Source organism: Erythranthe guttata, chromosome 13, assembly GCF_056151865.1.
Source record: "Erythranthe guttata isolate IM_541 chromosome 13, IM_541, whole genome shotgun sequence".
NCBI classification, from domain to species: domain Eukaryota; kingdom Viridiplantae; phylum Streptophyta; class Magnoliopsida; order Lamiales; family Phrymaceae; genus Erythranthe; species Erythranthe guttata.
In genome coordinates this window covers 873,474-892,896 of record NC_142545.1, presented here as the reverse complement: position 1 = coordinate 892,896, position 19,423 = coordinate 873,474, and the positions used below count along the sequence as shown (strand labels likewise).

Here is a 19,423-nt window from a genome sequence, read left to right as displayed (position 1 = left end):
CGTAATACTGAAATCATAAAATGAACATTAATTAATTAATTAATTATATAATTATATATAAAAAAATCATATGTTATTTTATTAGCATAAACCTATTTTAACTATAAAAAAAGAGGGGGATGGTGTTAAAAAATTCAAGAAAATGGAGTTATGTAATCTAATAAATCGATAATCATAGTCAAAATTAATGAAATTATAGATTTGTTACCTTATCCCATCGATTGGGTTTTGAGCGTGGCAAACGGCGAATAATCCAATTTTCTTTTCTTTCGATATAAGAAAGTTGGGATGTTATTCTTGCCTTCTCGGCTTCCACCCCTCCTTGCCGTACCACAATCTGAACCCACAATAAAAAGTTGTAATTATATGAATTATATTTTAATTTTCAGTTGTTATGAATTATTTTAATATATATATATATATATATATATATATATATATATATATATATATATATATATATATATATATATATATATATATATACACACACACACATACGGTATACCTCCTTGTTCATATGTTGTGATTGTTGAGGTGGGCACCAAGATAAAGGGATTGCTGGTATAGGTGTTCCCTTATTACCGTCTTGTTGATCCGAGATTCTCAGAATCTAGGAAAGAAAAAAAAGAATCTTAATAGTATATATTTTTCTAAGATTCTTTTCTGTGTATATATATTCTTAATGTTACATAATATTACTTATAAATTATTTAATTTTGATGTACTAGTCATGCATACTAATTCTCACAAATTTTTTTATTTTACTACTAATTACTTACAAGCATTTTTGTTGAATCCACAGTATCGAAAGACTCGAGCGTTGGAGTAGGTTGTTGAATGAGTTTACGCAACGGTGTATATCCCTGTTGAAAAAAAAAAAAAAAAAACCGTGAAGTTAAGAATAATAATCAAGTAGTTTATATTAAAGAATAGGATATCATTTAAAATAATAATAATAATAAACGGATTAATTGTTAATGGATCGATCTCTTGACAAGCTAAAAGATTAACATATTCGACGAATTAAAAAAAATGACTTGTATTTTTTTTCAAATATATATCTCACCTGATCGACTTGCTTTAGAAGTGAAGCACTGAGAATTTGTTTTGTGTCGATTTTGATAACGTGTTCTTGCTCGTCGGCCAAAAAAGGAACCAATTCAAGATTTGCCATTTCTTTTTTGAATTCGAAGAAAATAAAATTCAAGGGATATATAAGTGAAAATGAAAGGATAAAGAGAGGGTATATATTTGTTGAATTGTATGTTTACAACTCTTGTGTATATCAAGTGCCAATGTTTGTATCTATTTATAGTTAATTTTTTTGTTAATTATGAAAAAAAAATTAATATTGTACCGAGTATGTAGATTTTTTAATTAATGGCATCGGATTATCTCTTTATAATATATCTGTAATGGTATTTTTTGAAGATAGTAAATAAATCTATGTATTTTCTATATATTTGAATTCGAAATATCGTAATTATTACACAATAAATACGGATCCTATCTAATCCAGTTCACTCAGTCAACTCGACAACTTTACGGTCCCACAAGAGATGAAATAGCGGTTGTAAGCAAGTGAGTTTATGTTAATTGACCCAAAGTTCAAATTTTCTCGCCAACGGTTGCTAAGTCGAGCTTGTCACACATGATTAACACAGTGAGGTGTTACTAAAAAAAAAAGACAGTTCACGGATTTAATATAAAACTAAATTTGATTTTCCTGAATTCAAAATATTGTAAATATTTTTCCTCAAAAGAAAAACATAATATGGAATGAAATTTAAAATTATTGTGCATATTATGCTTACGGTAATATATAATAAATGGAGTTGGATTTTGTAGTATTGCAATTAATATAATTCAAATCATTCAACAAATACCCCTTCACATTAAATGGAGTCGCTGGATTCTGGCGCTGACTGGCGTTGATTTTTTTTTTTTTTTTTTGTCTTCTTTTCTTTCTTTCTGTAACTTTTTTTTTTCCCGTTTAAACAACAATATTGCTGTGATTGACAGTAATATTGACTATATTACTGTTAAACACAGTAAAATTAACTAAACTATAGTTTAACACAGTAATAGTGCTATATTAATCTCTAGCACAATAATATTAACACAACAAAACTCATTATTATTGTGTAATAAAGTAATATTACTATGTTGACTGTTCAACAAATGTAAACATAATAAAAAGCCAAATGAATTAATATTACTGTGAGTGACAGTAATATTGCTATAACAACAGTAATATAACCGTCAACCACAGTAATATTACAATAATATACAGTAATATTATTATGTTACTTCGTGAATAACTCAAACAAACAAAAAATCCAAACAAAATAATAATATTGATGTGGTTGACAACAATATTACTATAACAACAGTAATATTACCGTGAACCACAGTAATATTATTGTGTTTACAGTAATATTACAATAGACAGTAATATTATTACGTTACTCGGTGAATAACTCAAACAAAACAAAAACACCCGAAAAAATAATAATATTGATATTGTTGACAGTAATATTATTGTGTTTACAGTTATTTTACTGTCAACGACAGTAATATAATTATGTTGACTTGTCAACAAATAAAACAAAATAAAAAAAATAACAAAAAAAAAATAATAATATTACGTTAATTTACTGTTAACGGCAGAACAATTACATAAATGTATTGTCAACGGCAGTACAATTACGTTAATTAACTGTCATTGACAGTATAATTACCTTAATTTACTGACAGTGACAACACAATTACGGTCAACGTTTAGCGGCGGACGTAAAAAAAAAAAAAAAAACTTAAAAAAACACTAAAAAAAGTCAACGCCGGAAAACGGCGAAAAAATCCGGAAGAAAAGAAAAGAAAAGAAAAAAAAAAAAAGTCAACGCCGGAAACTGGCGAAAAAATCCGAAAGAAAGAAAGACAAAAAGAAAAAAAATTTGAAAAGTCAACCCCAGAGACCGGCGTTGACCGCAAACCATCTTCTTCCTCCGACATGCCCAGCCGTCACCGCCGACGACGACAACATTTGTTCAGATCCGCTCATCCTCCCTCGACCCCAGCCTTCAAAAAATTGTTGATTTTGTAGACTTTATTCATCGATAAATTGCAATTAAGAAGGCTGGAGTTTTGATGGGTTTAGGTTATTAATTTTCAACCTCTGACTTGTTGATGTTTTGGCGGCGAAGTTCGAAACAACGGTAGAATATTTGATTTTTTTTTTTATATTTGCATTTTATTCGTTCAAATTGAATTTTTCTAATATATTAATATCCAATATATACATTTTTGCATTTGTTTGTCAAAATTAAAATAGTTTTCAATTTTATTTTTTAATGTATTTATATTTAATACATATATATATATATATATATATATATATATATATATATATATATATATATATATATATATATGTATTTATATTGAATAAAATTTAATTTTCACAAACAAAATGCAATATATATATTGCATTTTGTTTGTGAAAATTAAATTTTATTCAATTTTTTTAAAACTTAATATCATAAAAAATTAATTACAAATAGTACTTTAAATTTATAATCGTTTTGTAGCCCCAAAACAATATTAAATTTCATTTTTACCCCTGAAATAGTGTTTTCTTTTAGTTTCTAACGCCCTTGTGACGGAGTGGACGAAAAATGTATAAAATGGAAATACGGAGGTCAACTTTGTTCACTTTGAAACAAGGGGGGTCAAAAGTGGATTCGGGCCAAACACGAGGACCAAAAGTGTAATTATCCCAATTAATTCATTTAAATATGGTAGCACTTTGTAACTTTATTTGTTAATCCTAGACAACGTACACCTCCAATCCGCCGCTATTCACTATTTCTTTGTAAACGATCATAGCCAATTATTACGAAATGTAATTAATTGTCGGGTATTTCTTCACGCGTATTTGCTAACCCTAGGCGACATTTCCTAGACAACATATCCGCCGCCAATCGTTATTTCTTTGTAAAAATTATAGCCAACTACATTGCAAAATAATTTTTTTGGTAGTACTCGGTATATAAATGTATTTGCTAACCCTAGACGATACCTTCGATCCGCCGCCAATCACTATTTATTTGTCAACAAATGTAGCCTATTATTACAATATATATTTTTTTGGGTAACATTTTATAACTTTATTTAACTAGCCTACCCTAGACGACATCTCCGTTCAAAGAAAAAACCCTAGACGACATCTCTCTCCGCCGCCAACTAATATTATTTATCTATACCAATAATAGTTATAAATACTCTTCTTTGGCATAGTATTTTTCAATGAATTAAACTCTTTCCTCCTCTCTTCATACTCTTGTCTTTTTTTTTCACATTAACAAAAAAATTATTGTTAGTCGTAAAACTCACCGCAACACAACCAGTCCGCCATCACCGCTAGGTAATTTTACCACATAAATCTTCCAATGTTAATCCCATTTCCGATCAACTTGCTCGATTCGTTTAATTAGTTTTCATTTTGTTTGTGTGCGTAATTTTTTCGTTATTTTTCAAGATCTATGCTATTAAATTAATGGCGAGGTGTGACGCTCAAGCGCGTAATTTCTATCCAACAGTGGCCTCTGACGGACGCAAGCAAATAGTTGTAAGTGAATTTTCTTTTCCTCAGCTTTGAATTTTTTTATTCATGATTACATCTTCTATTGAAAAACACTAAATAATAATCTCATTTACATTTTTTTTTACAAAATTTAGTAACTAAGATTTCCGAAAATATTTTACCGTAAGTTAATATGCACAATAAAATTGAATTTTATTTCATTTATGTTTTTAAGGTGAAAAAAAATTATACGACAATGAGAAATCATAAAGTATAAATAGATACAACGGCACATGGGTGCTTGATATATACAAGAGACTAGAGAACATACAATTCAACGAGTACCCTCTCTTCATCTTTTCATTTTTAACCATATATCCCGTTTTTCTTTTATGCGATTTCATACACTTAAAAGAAACGGCAGTTGAGCAAAATCAATATCTTCAAATAATTCCTGTTTTTGTTGATGAGCAATAACTCATAACGAACATCGGCACTGAATATGTGTTTTGTGTCAATGCTCGTTCCAATTGTTCTTGCTCATCGGCAAAAACAGGAACCTATTCAAGATTTCGATTTTGTTCACATGCCATTTTTTTTAGTGTATGAATTTGCAGAAAAGAAAGAAAGTTTACATAGTTGTAAATGAAAGGATAATAAAGAGAGGGTATTTGTTGAATTTTATATATATATATATATATATATATATATATATATATATATATATATATATATATATATATATATATATATATATATATATATATATATATATATATATATATCAAGTGACATTGTATCTATTTATATATCTACATATTATAAATATGAAATATAATTGATATAAGTCAAACTTTTTATATGGGGCGATTAGATTGTTGTATGTCAAGAAGCACCGGAATCGGAGAAGGCAAGAACAACCCAACTTTCTTATATTGAGAGAAAAGAAAATTGGATAATTCGTTGTTTGCCTCGCTCAAAAAATATATATAGAATTAAAGAAATACATAAACACCCTCACATTTCAGAGTTTATAGTAACAATAGAAAATCAAAATACATATTTTCCTAAACTATATAAAAACGATACAAAAACACCCTAAACAATGGGCTCAAAATCATAAAGACTATAAACTAGATGGTTGACTTGGTTGACTTGACTTGGTGCTTCCTCCTCTCTCTTTCTCTTCCCTATACAACAACCCAATTTTTTTTTTCTAAATTAGTCGAAAAAATCATATTTCAAGCATTTATAAGAGAAATTAATTAAAAATTAAATGATTATGTAAAATTTAATTTTTTTTATTACCGTTGCCAATCGGAGTACTAATATCACCTTCCATACAAGAGATTTCATTTCGAAATATCTGGTGTGTACTAAGATTATAGTAACCGACTAGTACGCGCTTCAACAATTTGTCTCCTCTTACTTTGCGAGACGGAGAAGTCGTAGTCTGCGGTAATAATAATATATATAGGTTATAAATATTATTTATCTCAAAGTACATAAACTATAAGAGGTTTAGGTGAATTAATTAATTAAGTAGTTACCGTAGTGTTGTTGCGTTCGTCGTCTCCCTTTGTTTTGTCTTTACGGCGCTCGGGTAAAATCGCATGAATAATGAAGGTATGTGCGTCTATTAGGGATCGGAATTGTATGTCCGTCTTCAGATGAACGTAATACTGAGAAAATAGTCACGGTTTTTTTCGATCTAATTAAATCGGATATCATAAAGTCAAATTAATTAAAATATTAAATTTGTTATTACCGTATCCCATCGATTGGGTTTCGAGCGAGGCAAGCGACGTATAATCCAATTTTCCTTTCTGTCAATATAAGGAAGTTGGATTCTTCTTACCCTATCCGATCCGGGTACTTCTTGCCATATAACCTAATCGCCCCATATAAAAAAAAAGTTTGAATTATATCACTTATATTTCATATATATATATATATATATATAAATGAATAAATAATTTCTTTTTTACCTCATTGGGTGTGACCCAAGATAAAGGCACTGCATGTATGGGTGTTCCCTCTATACTATCTTGTTGGTCTTGTTTCACACTGTCTGGCATTCTTGGAATCTAGGACAAACAAAAAAAAGAATTTTTATTAATATATATATATATATATATATATATATATATATATATATATATATATATATATATATATATATATATATATATATATATATATATATATATATATATATATTTGCTAAGATATTTTTTTTTTGCGTAAATATATTCCAAATGCTCTATATATATAATACATGTAAATTATTTAATTGTAATGAAATATGTATTACTTACAATCATTTTCCCAGTCGTGTTGGGATCCATCGTACCGAATGACCCGAGTGTCGGGCTGGGTCGTTGAACGAATTTATGCAATATTACATATTCCTGTTGGAAATTAAATAAACCCGAAGTTAAGAATTATAATTAAGTATAGTTTGAAAATAAATAAATAATATAAAAATATTAATTGTTGATGGATCGATGAAATAATACATTTTGATGAATTTTATCAAAAAAAAAAAATTTAAACTAATTAACTCCGTCATTCATAAAAACAATTTCATAAATATATCTCACCTGATCGATTTTCTTCATATACGAAGCACTGAAAATGTGCTTCTTATCGATGCTCACGACAAATTCTTGATCGTCACCGAAAACTGGAACCATTTCAAGATTCTGACTTTGTTGAGCTGCCATTTTTTATAAATGTATAAATTAATAAATTTGCAGAGAATAAAAGAAAATGTATTTGTTGAATTGTCTGTTCTATACACAATATGTATCTATTTATAATGTAGTTTTTTATAGAGTAATGCAGATTTTTTAATTAATGACGTCAGATTATTAATTTACAACATATCTGTAATGGTATTTTTTTAAGATGGTAAGTAAATCTATGTGCTTTCAATTTAATTTCAAATTATTGTTACATAATAAATAAGGTTCTTATCTAGTACAATACATTATTAGTATCATAATAAAATTTTGAGGATGGTGATTTTCGTGAGTCAAAAAATTTTAATTATTTTTTTCCTTAAAAAAAATATAATATGGAATCAAATTTATGCCTATTGTAAATATTATGTTTACGGTAATATATAATAAATGGCAAATTTCATGTCAACCCCTATATTTTTTTAATTTTCATACTTTACCCCCTCAAAATTTTAAAAAGCAAATGTATTCTTTCGAAATGTTACATTTGATAGCAAAATAATGATGGATTATTAACCGGAATTGAGGGTTTCTTTTTGCATGTTGCCCCTTGAAATATTATTTTTATTGCACGTTCCCCCTTAAAAATATTATTTTTCTATACATTGCCCCTTTAAAATGTTATTTTTGTTTCACGATGCCCACTGAAAATTAGCTTATGGGGCAAAGTGCAACCAAAACAATATTTCGAGGAGTCATTACTTTTCTAAATTATTGGACGGGAAAGTACAAAATGGAAATTTAAGGGAGTGAAGTCAATTTTGTCCTATGATAAATGCAGTTGGATTTATGCAGTCCTCGTTGAGTTGGACGCTGACATCAGCCATCGGCAAGAGAAGCCATAATCCGCCGAATCCAACGGTCCACGTGGCTGGAGATGTATCTATTCCTACGGCCATGACGAACTCTTGGCGCATCATGTGCATGCGAGTGCACCCACTTTGCGATATCTGACGGCTAGAAAATCTCGTTGGCACTAAAAAAAAGGGGTGGATAGAGATCTAGACCGCACAAACTACATTTTCAGCAATAATAGACGGTTGTAATTGCTTAATTCGTGAGCAAAAGTTAATATTTTGTTTAACCCGTTTGGGCTCCCCAATTTCTTCAGCTAGGGGAAAATTTATGGCCCAATTTCAATTGGGCTTGGGTCCGGGTTTGGGCAATTGCGAAATGAACCTCCATACAAACGGACCAGTGGAAGTATGGAACTAGAGGAGTAAACCGGACGGACTGATCAAATTAGAAATAGGACTTTCGGAAAAAAAATTAAAAAAAAATCCAATTTTGTATCCAAAAAAATCGTATAAATCAAATTTTTGAAATTGGAATGACAAAACTTGTTCCAAAATTTGGAATTTTTGGTTCGGAATCGGCAGAATTCGAGATTTCCAAAAACGTAATACTGAAATGAACATTAATTAATTAATTATATAATTATATAAAAAAATCATATGTTATTTTATTAGCATAAACCTCTTTTAACTATAAAAAAAGAGGGGGTGGTACGGTGTTAAAAAATTCAAGAAAATGGAGGTATGTAATCTAATAAATCGATAATCATAGTCAAAATTAATGAAATTATAGATTTGTTACCTTATCCCATCGATTGGGTTTTGAGCGTGGCAAACGGCGAATAATCCAATTTTCTTTTCTTTCGATATAAGAAAGTTGGGATGTTATTCTCGCCTTCTCGGCTTCCACCCCTCCTTGCCGTACCACAATCTGAACCCACAATAAAAAGTTGTAATTATATGAATTATATTTCAATTTTCAGTTGTTATGAATTATTTTAATATATATATATATATATATATATATATATATATATATATATATATATATATATATATATATATATTACACATACGGTATACCTCCTTGTTTATAGGTTGTGATTGTTGAGGTGGGCACCAAGATAAAGGGACTGCTAGTTATTTACACATACGGTATAACACATCATTAACACAATGAGGTTTGCAAGTTATTTTACAAGAGTGCACTTATACGGTTGACTACTAGTTCCTTTGTTACTAAAAAAAAAGACAGCTCACGGATTTAATATAGAATTAAATTTGATTTTCCTGAATTCAAGATATTGTAAATTTTTCCTCAAAAGAAAAACATAATATGGAATGAAATTTAAAATTATTGTGCATATTATGCTTACGGTAATATATAATAAATTGAATTGGATTTTGTAGTATTTGAATTATATAAATTGCAATACTACAAAATCTAACTCCTTTTATTACATATTACCGTAAGCATAATATGCACAATAATTTTAAATTTGATTCCATATTATGTTTTTCTTTTGAGGAAAAATATTTACAATATTTTGAATTCAGGAAAATCAAATTTAGTTCTATATTAAATATGTCAAGTGATAAGTGTTCGTTTTGCACGATTTTTGCTTATCAAATCTTCGAGTTTTGGTCTTCGTTCGTCCGAGTTTCGGCTTTATTTGTGTATATTATTGCGTTTCTTGTTTTATTTCCTTTTTTAGGTTTTGTTAGCTTTTGTTGCCAAGTCGAAGGCATTTGGAAGCGAAACCGATTTTTCAAGCCGAGAAAGTGGTCATTAAGACCCAGATCGCGATCCAGGAAAGCCGGATCGCGATCTGGGGGCAAATTCCAGTAGTGTGCAAAGTTCAGACCCAGATCGCGATCCAGGAAAGTCGGATCGCGATCTGGTGACAAATTCCAGTGGCAGACTAGATTCAGACCCAGATCGCGATCCGCACTTCCTGGATCGCGATCTGGGAGGCGGTTCGCGTTTTTTTTAAAGAAGCCAGATCGCGATCTGGCTTTATTGGATCGCGATCTGGCGCGTTTTTCAAGGCTAGATATTTTAAATTGCAAAGCTTCTTGAGGAAGCTTTGCAATTTACTATAAATAGAAGCAAGCCCTCACTCTTCATTCTTCTTCGACTTTTTACGGTTTTCGACGGTTCTTCGCGGGAATCATCAACGGGGGTTCCGACTTGGGTTTTTCTTACGCAATTTCTTTACGTTTTGTTCTTCATTTCCTTTGTACATTCTTTTGATACTATGTTTGTTATGAACTAAGAACATTTTCTTCTAGGGTAATGAAGCCTTGTATATATTGATTTCGATCGTCATTTCTACTTTCTAATTGTCGTGTTTTGATTTCGTTTATGTTTTCCTGTATTAAATGCTTCTGATTGTGTTGATCAGCTCTCAGACTGATATTAAATAGGAATGAACTCGAGAGAGGATTTCTTGTTTGAAGTTAGGAAAACATAGCCCGGGGTGTGGAAACGGAGACGTGATGCACTTCGGGTAGCCCTTAAGGACTTGACCTAAATGCTCTCTTAATAGCAGGTTCTGAACGGAGACGTCGGACCTGTGGGTAGACTCTAGCTACACTGGAGACGGGGGTTAGAGTATATTAGCGTCTGGGTTAACGAATAGGAACGTGATTTTAGATGGTGGATTTGTCGATCGTTGTTGATTATACCTAGGTGGATTTGGCCCTAGAAGTCCCTTTTAAATCGAAGTCCCCCGCGTTGAGTTGTCGTTACTTTATTTTACGTACATTTTATATTTGCATGTTTACGTTCTTGCATGCTTTTAAATTAGGGTTTCTCACCAATCCACTTATTTACGATCGGCTAGATAATATAACGATAATATAATTACACTACTCAGCATTTGAATCTACAAGGTCCCTGTGGATCGATATCCGGAACCACTGTTCTGCAAAATGCGATACCGTATACTTGCGGTAATTTATACGTGAGGAAAACGCGTATCAAGTTTTTGGCGCCGTTGCCGGGGACCAATTTGATTTTATCTATGTTGATAGTGTTACCAATTATCTGAGTATTACTTTAGCCATTTACTTGTTTTATTTTCGATTTTTACCTTGATCTTAACCACTCACTTTGTTTATGCCCAGGCGTCGAAATTTGGAAATCATACCTTACGATCCCGAGATTGAAAGAACATTACGTAGACTAAGGGCCACGCGCAACCAACAAAGTGAACCAATGGCCGAAGATCAAGGAAATCCAGAGCACCTGGCCTTTGAGTACGATCAAGAGCCAGGACGAGATCACGAGCAGCCAAGACCGAACCTGCCACCCGAGCGAACAATGCGAGAATACCGAACTCCAGCTATGAATGAGAACTATTCGGGAATCAGGAAACCGACGATAGCCGCAAATAACTTCGAGCTGAAAACGGGGCTAATCAACATGGTCATGGCGAACCAATTCTCCGGAGCAGCCACTGCGGATCCGAATCTCCATCTTGCCAATTTCTTGGAAATTTGTGACACGATCAAAGTTAACGGCGTTTCTGATGATGCCATTCGGTTGAAGCTATTCTCATTTTCTGTCAGAGACAAAGCGAAGAGTTGGCTTCTGAGTCTCAATCCAGGATCACTCACCTGTTGGGAAGAATTATCACAAGCCTTTCTGGCACGATTCTTTCCACCTTCGAAGACCGCACAACTACGAAGAGATGTAGGCAACTTCAGACAGATGAGCCAAGAGCCGATGCACGAGTCTTGGGAGAGATTCAAGGACTTATTACGACAATGCCCTCAACACGGATTCAACCCGTGGGATCAAATGGAGTTATTCTACAATGGGCTCGATCAACCAGCCCGATCTCTAGTCGATGCTGCTTCAGGTGGATCATTACAAAACAAGACTCCCACAGACGCTCGAGACATTGTCGAGCGAATGTGTGAGAATGCGTACCATTGGCCGTCCGAACGGAGTGGTGTACAAAAGGTGGCCGGAGTCCATCAACTCGAACCTTTAGCCGCAGTTTCAGCACAATTAGCGATCCTATCAAATCAGGTCGCCCAAATTTCAGTTCGAGGGCCACAGACCGAACGAGTAGCAGCAGCAAGTACCTCACAAGCCACAAACGACGATTGGGAGCAGGCACACTTTATGAACCACCGATTCAACAATTTCCGAGGAACCAACAATCAGAACCAAAACCCTACTCATTACCACCCGGGAATTCGGAATCACGAGAACTTCTCCTATGCCAATCCGAAGAATGCTCTACAACCACCTCCCGATTTCAACCATCAAAGAGAGCAACGAGGGCCAACGTATGACGAGCGTCTTCACCGACAAGAACAGGAAATGGAGGGGCTGAAATCAACAATGAAGAACATGGAAAAGCAAATAGGGCAAATCGCCCAATCCATGTCCACAATGGCAAAAGGTGGATTCCCAAGCAATACCGAAGTCAATCCAAAAGAAAGCTGTCAAGCCATAACCACCCGAAGTGGTCTGCAAATGACCGATCCTCCTTATCCGACAGACGAATCACCAAGGCCAGCTGTACAACCGACCCCGGTCGAGCCGGAAATCACCGTTTCAGGGAGTAATACAAAAGAGGCTAGTAAGCCCAATAACATTTCTTTTCCTGATAATCCCCCTCTTTTGGTAACTCCTATTCCTTTTCCAGAAAGACAGAAGAAGAAGAAGTTCAAGGATCAATTGAAGAAGTTCATTGAAAAGATCAAGCAGATTCGAATCAACATCCCTTTTGCAGAAGCCTTGGAGGTAATGCCAAACTACACCAAGTTCATGAGGGAAGTCCTATCCAAGAAAATTCGAATCGAAGAAGACACACCAGTGACACTCACGGCAACTTGCAGTGCCATTCTTCAGTCGAATCTACCACCAAAAATGAAAGATCCAGGGAGTTACACTATTCCTTGTATTATTGGCAATTCCACTTTCGATAAAGCTTTATGTGATTTGGGGGCAAGTATTAATTTGATGCCTATGTCTGTGTTTCTAAAACTGGGCTTAGGAAATTTGAACCGCACTCGCATGACTTTACAGCTAGCTGATCGTTCATTGAAATATCCCGATGGGATTGTAGAAGATGTGCTAGTTAAAGTAGATAAATTCATTTTGCCTGTTGATTTTGTGGTACTTGAAATGCCTGAAGATGATGAAGCACCAATCATTTTAGGTCGTCCATTCTTAGCCACTGGTAAGGCGATGATTGATATGGAATTAGGATCTTTAATGCTTAGGGTAAATGGGGAAGAAGTTGTTTTTAATTTGACAGATGCATTTAAACACTCTGAGCATGTTGAGCATTGCAGTAGAATAGACGTGATCGAGGACTGTGTTTCCTCCTTTCTTGATTTGTATGAATTGTGTGATTCTATTGAGCACTGCATTGTTAATTCTATTGATTTGCATTCTGCCTCCCCCGAAACCCCTATTGAAAATGATGTGCTTGACTGCGTGTTGTTTCTTGAGTGTGCCGAGATTTTAGGCATAGACGAGGTAGGGATCGTCCCCGAGATACCAGTTAGTGTGAAAACGGCCCCCGTACTGGAATTGAAGCAATTACCGGATTATCTTTGTTATGCTTTTCTTGGAGCAGACAAGACTTATCCGGTGATTATTTCTTCTAGTTTGAGCGAGTCCGAAACAAACACACTGCTGGAGGTCCTTAGAGAATATAGGTCAGCTATAGGTTGGTCTATTGAGGATATTAAGGGAATTAGCCCGTCTATTGTTCAACACAAAATTCTAATGGAAGACGTCTATAAACCGAGAGTCCAACCTCAGAGGCGGTTAAACCCGTCAATGAAAGAGGTAGTCAAAAAAGAAGTCTTGAAATTGTTAGGCGCTGGTATGATTTATGCAATTTCTGACAGTCCGTGGGTCAGTCCGGTGCAGGTTGTGCCAAAAAGGGGTGGGATGACGGTTATTGTGAATGACAAAAATGAACTTATTCCGTCTAGAACAGTCACTGGGTGGCGTGTATGCTTCGATTACCGATTATTGAATGCAGCCACTAGAAAAGACCATTTCCCCCTTCCCTTTATCGATCAAATGCTAGACAGGCTAGGAGGTTTCGAGTATTACTGTTTTCTTGATGGTTATTCGGGGTACAATCAAATTTCAATCGCCCCGGAAGACCAAGAGAAAACTACTTTTACTTGCCCCTACGGTACTTTTGCATTTCGTAGGATGCCTTTCGGTTTGTGTAATGCGCCTGCTACCTTTCAACGTTGTATGATGTCTATATTTCACGATATGGTAGAAGAGTTTCTTGAGGTGTTTATGGATGATTTTTCTGTGTTTGGATCGTCTTTCGATCATTGTGTGCACAATCTAGAACTTGTTTTGAAAAGATGTACAGAAACGAACCTTGTTTTAAATTGGGAAAAATGTCATTTTATGGTTCGTGAAGGTATTGTTCTAGGCCACAAGGTCTCGAAAAAGGGTCTTGAGGTGGATAGGGCAAAAATCGAAACGATTGAAAAATTGCCTCCACCGAAGGATGTGAAGGGAGTTAGAAGTTTTTTAGGGCATGCTGGGTTTTACCGTAGATTCATTAAAGATTTTTCGAAAATAGTAAAACCATTATGTCATTTGCTTGAGAAGGAAGCTGTCTTTGATTTTGATTCTGCTTGTTTGCAGGCTTTCACGTTTCTCAAGGAGAAGCTAACCCAATCACCGATTATGATTACTCCCAATTGGGAGGAACCATTCGAGATCATGTGCGATGCGAGCGACTATGCTGTAGGTGCAGTATTGGGACAAAGGAGGGACAAAATCTTCAAAGCCATCTACTATTCGAGTCGTACACTTGACCAGGCACAGAAGAACTATTCAACGACCGAAAAGGAAATGCTTGCTGTCGTTTATGCTGTTGACAAGTTCAGACCGTATATTTTGGGGTCTCAGGTGATCATTTACACCGACCACGCAGCTATTCGTTACTTGTTCGCAAAGAAGGACGCCAAGCCCAGACTCATCAGATGGGTACTCCTACTCCAGGAGTTCGACTTGGAAATCAGAGACAAGAAGGGGAGCGAGAATGTGGTAGCAGATCATCTTTCCAGACTCATACTAGAAGAAGTTCCAGCTGAAGGAAATATTCAGGAATCCTTCCCAGACGAGCAACTGCTCGCCATTAGTACTCACACTCCGTGGTATGCTGATGTGGCCAACTTCTTGGCCAGTGGAATCATTCCTGACGATCTTTCGTATCACCAAAAGAAAAAATTCCTTCACGACAGTCGTTTCTATCTTTGGGACGAGCCATTGCTTTTCAGAACCGGCCCCGATCGTGTCATCCGAAGATGTGTTCCGGAAACAGAAGTACGTGAGATTCTCACACATTGCCACTCTTCACCTTGTGGCGGGCATCACGGGGAATCTCGCACTGCCGCCAAGGTTCTGCAGTCAGGCTTCTTTTGGCCAACCCTTTTCCGAGATAGTTACGAGTTCGTGAAACGGTGTGATCGATGCCAACGAACAGGGAACCTTTCCAACAAAAGCCAAATGCCTTTGAACAACATGCAAGAGGTGGAGCTTTTCGATGTTTGGGGCATAGACTTCATGGGACCATTCCCATCTTCGAACGGGAAGTTATACATTTTGCTTGCCGTGGACTACGTGTCCAAATGGGTCGAAGCGATTGCCACCACCACCAACGATGCTCGTACGGTCCTCAAATTCTTCCACAAGAACATCTTCTCGAGGTTTGGGACACCCAGGGCAATCATTAGCGATGAAGGATCTCACTTCTGCAACAAACTGCTCACTAATCTCACGAACAAGTTGGGAATCCGACACAAAATTGCGCTTGCCTATCATCCGCAGACAAATGGCCTTGCTGAGTTGTCAAACCGAGAAATCAAACAGATTCTGGAGAAGACCGTGAGCACGAACCGAAAAGATTGGGCATTGAAGCTCGATGATGCACTTTGGGCCTATCGAACCGCATTCAAAACACCGATTGGGATGTCTCCGTACAAACTCGTGTATGGGAAAGCGTGCCACCTGCCAGTGGAATTGGAGCACCGAGCTTATTGGGCAGTCAAAAAGCTCAATTTCGATCAAACAGCTACCGGCGATCGTCGATTGCTTCAACTCAACGAAATGGAGGAGTTCAGAAATGATGCTTACGAAAATGCCAAGATTTACAAAGAAAAGACGAAAAAGTGGCATGACAAAAGAATTACGAAGCGAGAGTTCCGGGCAGGTGACCAAGTCCTGCTATTCAATTCTCGGCTACGACTATTTCCGGGAAAGCTCAAGTCCCGTTGGTCGGGACCATTCGTAGTCCTGAGCGCCACCCCACAAGGAGTAATCGAAATACGAGGACGAGACGGTCCGTCGTTCAAAGTGAATGGGCAACGAGTTAAGCATTACTACCCGAATGGTGCTCCCGAGGAAGTGGAGCGTGTCGCACTAATTTTCTCCCAATAAATCCAAAAGAAGTCGAGCCGTCGACTGTAAAACAGGCGCTAAATGGGAGGCAACCCATTGTTGCTCATGTTCTGTCATTTTTCTTTTTTTTCTTGTTTTCGTTTTTATCTTTTTTAGCTTTTTCGTGCATTTTTATATTTTAGGGTTCAGCATCTCTATCTCACCCTCATTTAAAATTTTCGTTTTGGCAGGTTTTAGGCGTCCCAGATCGCGATCCAGGTAAGCCGGATCGCGATCTGGGGTGTTTTTCCAGTGGCAGCGAATTTTGGGCCCGGATCGCGATCCAGGTAAGTCGGATCGCGATCTGGGACGTTTTTCCAGAAGCTGAAATTTTAAGGGCCAGATCGCGATCCAGGTAAGCCGGATCGCGATCTGGGGCCTTTTTCCAGAAGCAGCAAGGTGAGCCTCCAGATCGCGATCCGGGTATTGTGGATCGCGATCTGGGGCCGAAAAACAGCTCAAAAGGCTGAACCCCCCCCCTTTCATTTTCTTATTTCCCCTTTTTCTAATTCCAAACCCTAACCCCTCCCCAATTTCAAAATCTTCAAATTTCTTTCATAAAAGTACATCAATCACACACTTGAACATCACAAATTCACGATTTGCACATTTACTCCAAGAATTTGTGGGTGAATCTTCAAGAAAAGGTAAATTTTCAATCTAATCTTCATTCCTTTCATTTTCTTCAATTCTTTCGAATTTCCCCAAAATTTCATGTTTTTTTCCCCTTGTTTGTTAATTGTGTATGCTAGTACGTGATTTTGTACTTGGTGTTGGGATTCAAAACATGAATTTGCGGGTGAACCAATGTTTAGATATAGGAATTGCCCTATTGTTCTTAATTTCGAACTAAAGGATAAAATAAAGATTTGAATGACTTGGGTTGATTATTTAGCTACCTATTGTTAATTGTGGTGGTAGATTCTCACTTGGGTGTTGTGATTGATGTAGGAGGGATAGGTACCGAACAACCGGTGGAAATCAAAAGGCTTACCAAGTTGGGCACGCCAAGTGTTCGACAAAATTCCCGAACCAACTTCCAAAGGTTTTCGACCCTCCATCTCGCACAAATTCGATCGAAATGACGTCGCCGGCCAAGAAACTCTTAAAGACGGGCGAAACCACCAAAAAAGCCCAACCCAAGGAGAAGGCACCGGCAAAGGGAAAAGCCGCACCGAAGAAAAAGGCGGCTTCTCGAGGTACGGGAAGCCAAGAAGGCACTTCGAGCGCACCACCACCATCTCAAGTGCCGGAGGAGCAACAAACCCCACGCACGGGAAACGTGCAACTTGAGATGGGATCCCGGGCTAATCAACACACCATCCTTGACCGCGTAGTCCTCGAACCGGGAGATGAGCTTTTGTACGTGAACGTCGAGGCAAAAAGGGAATTCATACGTCGCCACAGCCGACCGTTTGTTCCAGAAAGGGAATTAGATCTCGATGGCATGCCAAGAGAGTCGATCTTCGAAAACTTTGATCGCCGACAATGGAAGTACTTGGCCAAACGACCGGAGGACTACAACGAGAATCTAGTGAGGCTCTTCTATGCCAATGCCGGTTTTCACCCGGGGTCGGTGGTCGTTCTTCGAAACCAAGAGGTGCGCTATGACGCTGCTACAATCAACAAGTTTTTCCACCTACCCGAAGTCCCGACCGAGCCGTTTCAACAACTGAAGATGGCAACGACCTATGAGGAGCTGATTCAGACTCTTTGCCCGAGGGGTTCGAAGTGGGAAAAAGGAGAGCACTGGTTTCGTCGGGGAGAACTTTCAAGAGAAGCGAAGGTTTGGATGTACTTCGTCAGTAGCAGGCTAATGCCCACAAAATCGACGGCCAAGACCTATGCCCCACGTCTTACACTGATGTATGCCATAATGAAGAGGACACCTGTGAACGTGGGCGCGATCATACACTCTGAGATCCGACGATGCTTAGGTGATACCTCTCTAGGTCTGATGTTCCCTTCCCTCATCACTACACTGTGTGATCGTGCAGGGGTCCCCACATACGCTGATGACCGGCTCATCAGGTCACCACAGCCGATCTTCCCTTACCACAAGCTCCAGCCAGCGAGTGGACCCCTAGGCGAGGGCGACTCGGACTTACCAGATGCGGGTCCCTCAGGTGTTCATGCGGCTGGACCACAACCAAGGGCCAGAAGAGGCAGACAAGAAGCAGCACCACAGCTCCCGGAGTATGTCGGCCAATGGATGGATGTTATGGAGGAAAACGTGGGATGGTTCAAGAAAATGATAAAGGCCATGGCTGCAGCGCTTCAGTGCAGGACCGATGACATTGTCGAGCCACGGCCGTTCCCACCACGGCCTCGATATGATGGAGCATCAACCTCCGCCGCCGACGAACAAGCACAAGCGGCTGCCACTACACTGGTGACACAGGCCTGGGAGGAGTACGAGCGGGGACGACCGGAAGAGGAGGGAGGAGCCCACGAGGACGATCACGACAACTAGGGGACGTTGTGTTTTCTTTCCCTTTTATTTTTTATTCTGCTTTTGAGCATAGGGACTATGCTAGAATTTAAGTTTGAGGGTGGTGTGTGTTGAACCTGTTTGTTTTTAGTTCGTTTGTTTTGGGATGAGTCGTTGGATTGATATTTCGTTTACGATGTATCTTTGCTAGACTTTGTTTATTTTCTTTTTATTTTATTTATCTTATTTTGATTTGGTCTTTTGCATGCATATCATATAATTTAGTCTCGTTTATGTATTTCGATTTCCGTAATTGTGTTATGTTTGTCACATGCATCTCATTTAGGATCGAGTGTAATTTGCATTTCCGGGTTCTTTTGAAGCAAAGCAATTAATGAATTAGTAGATGGGCTAGTTGATTTT

The 19,423-nt window shown here is 36.8% G+C and overlaps 1 protein-coding gene across 1 annotated transcript; it reads left to right on the top strand.

Annotated features, from left to right (window-relative positions):
* Positions 1–9,884: 9,884 nt before the first annotated feature.
* LOC105952505 (uncharacterized) lies at positions 9,885–12,564 on the top strand (the record flags this gene model as incomplete). Its single annotated transcript, XM_088811784.1, has 1 exon — positions 9,885–12,564. A coding segment is annotated over exon 1 (1,320 nt), but the record flags the coding sequence as incomplete, so codon positions are not given.
* Positions 12,565–19,423: the final 6,859 nt, after the last annotated feature.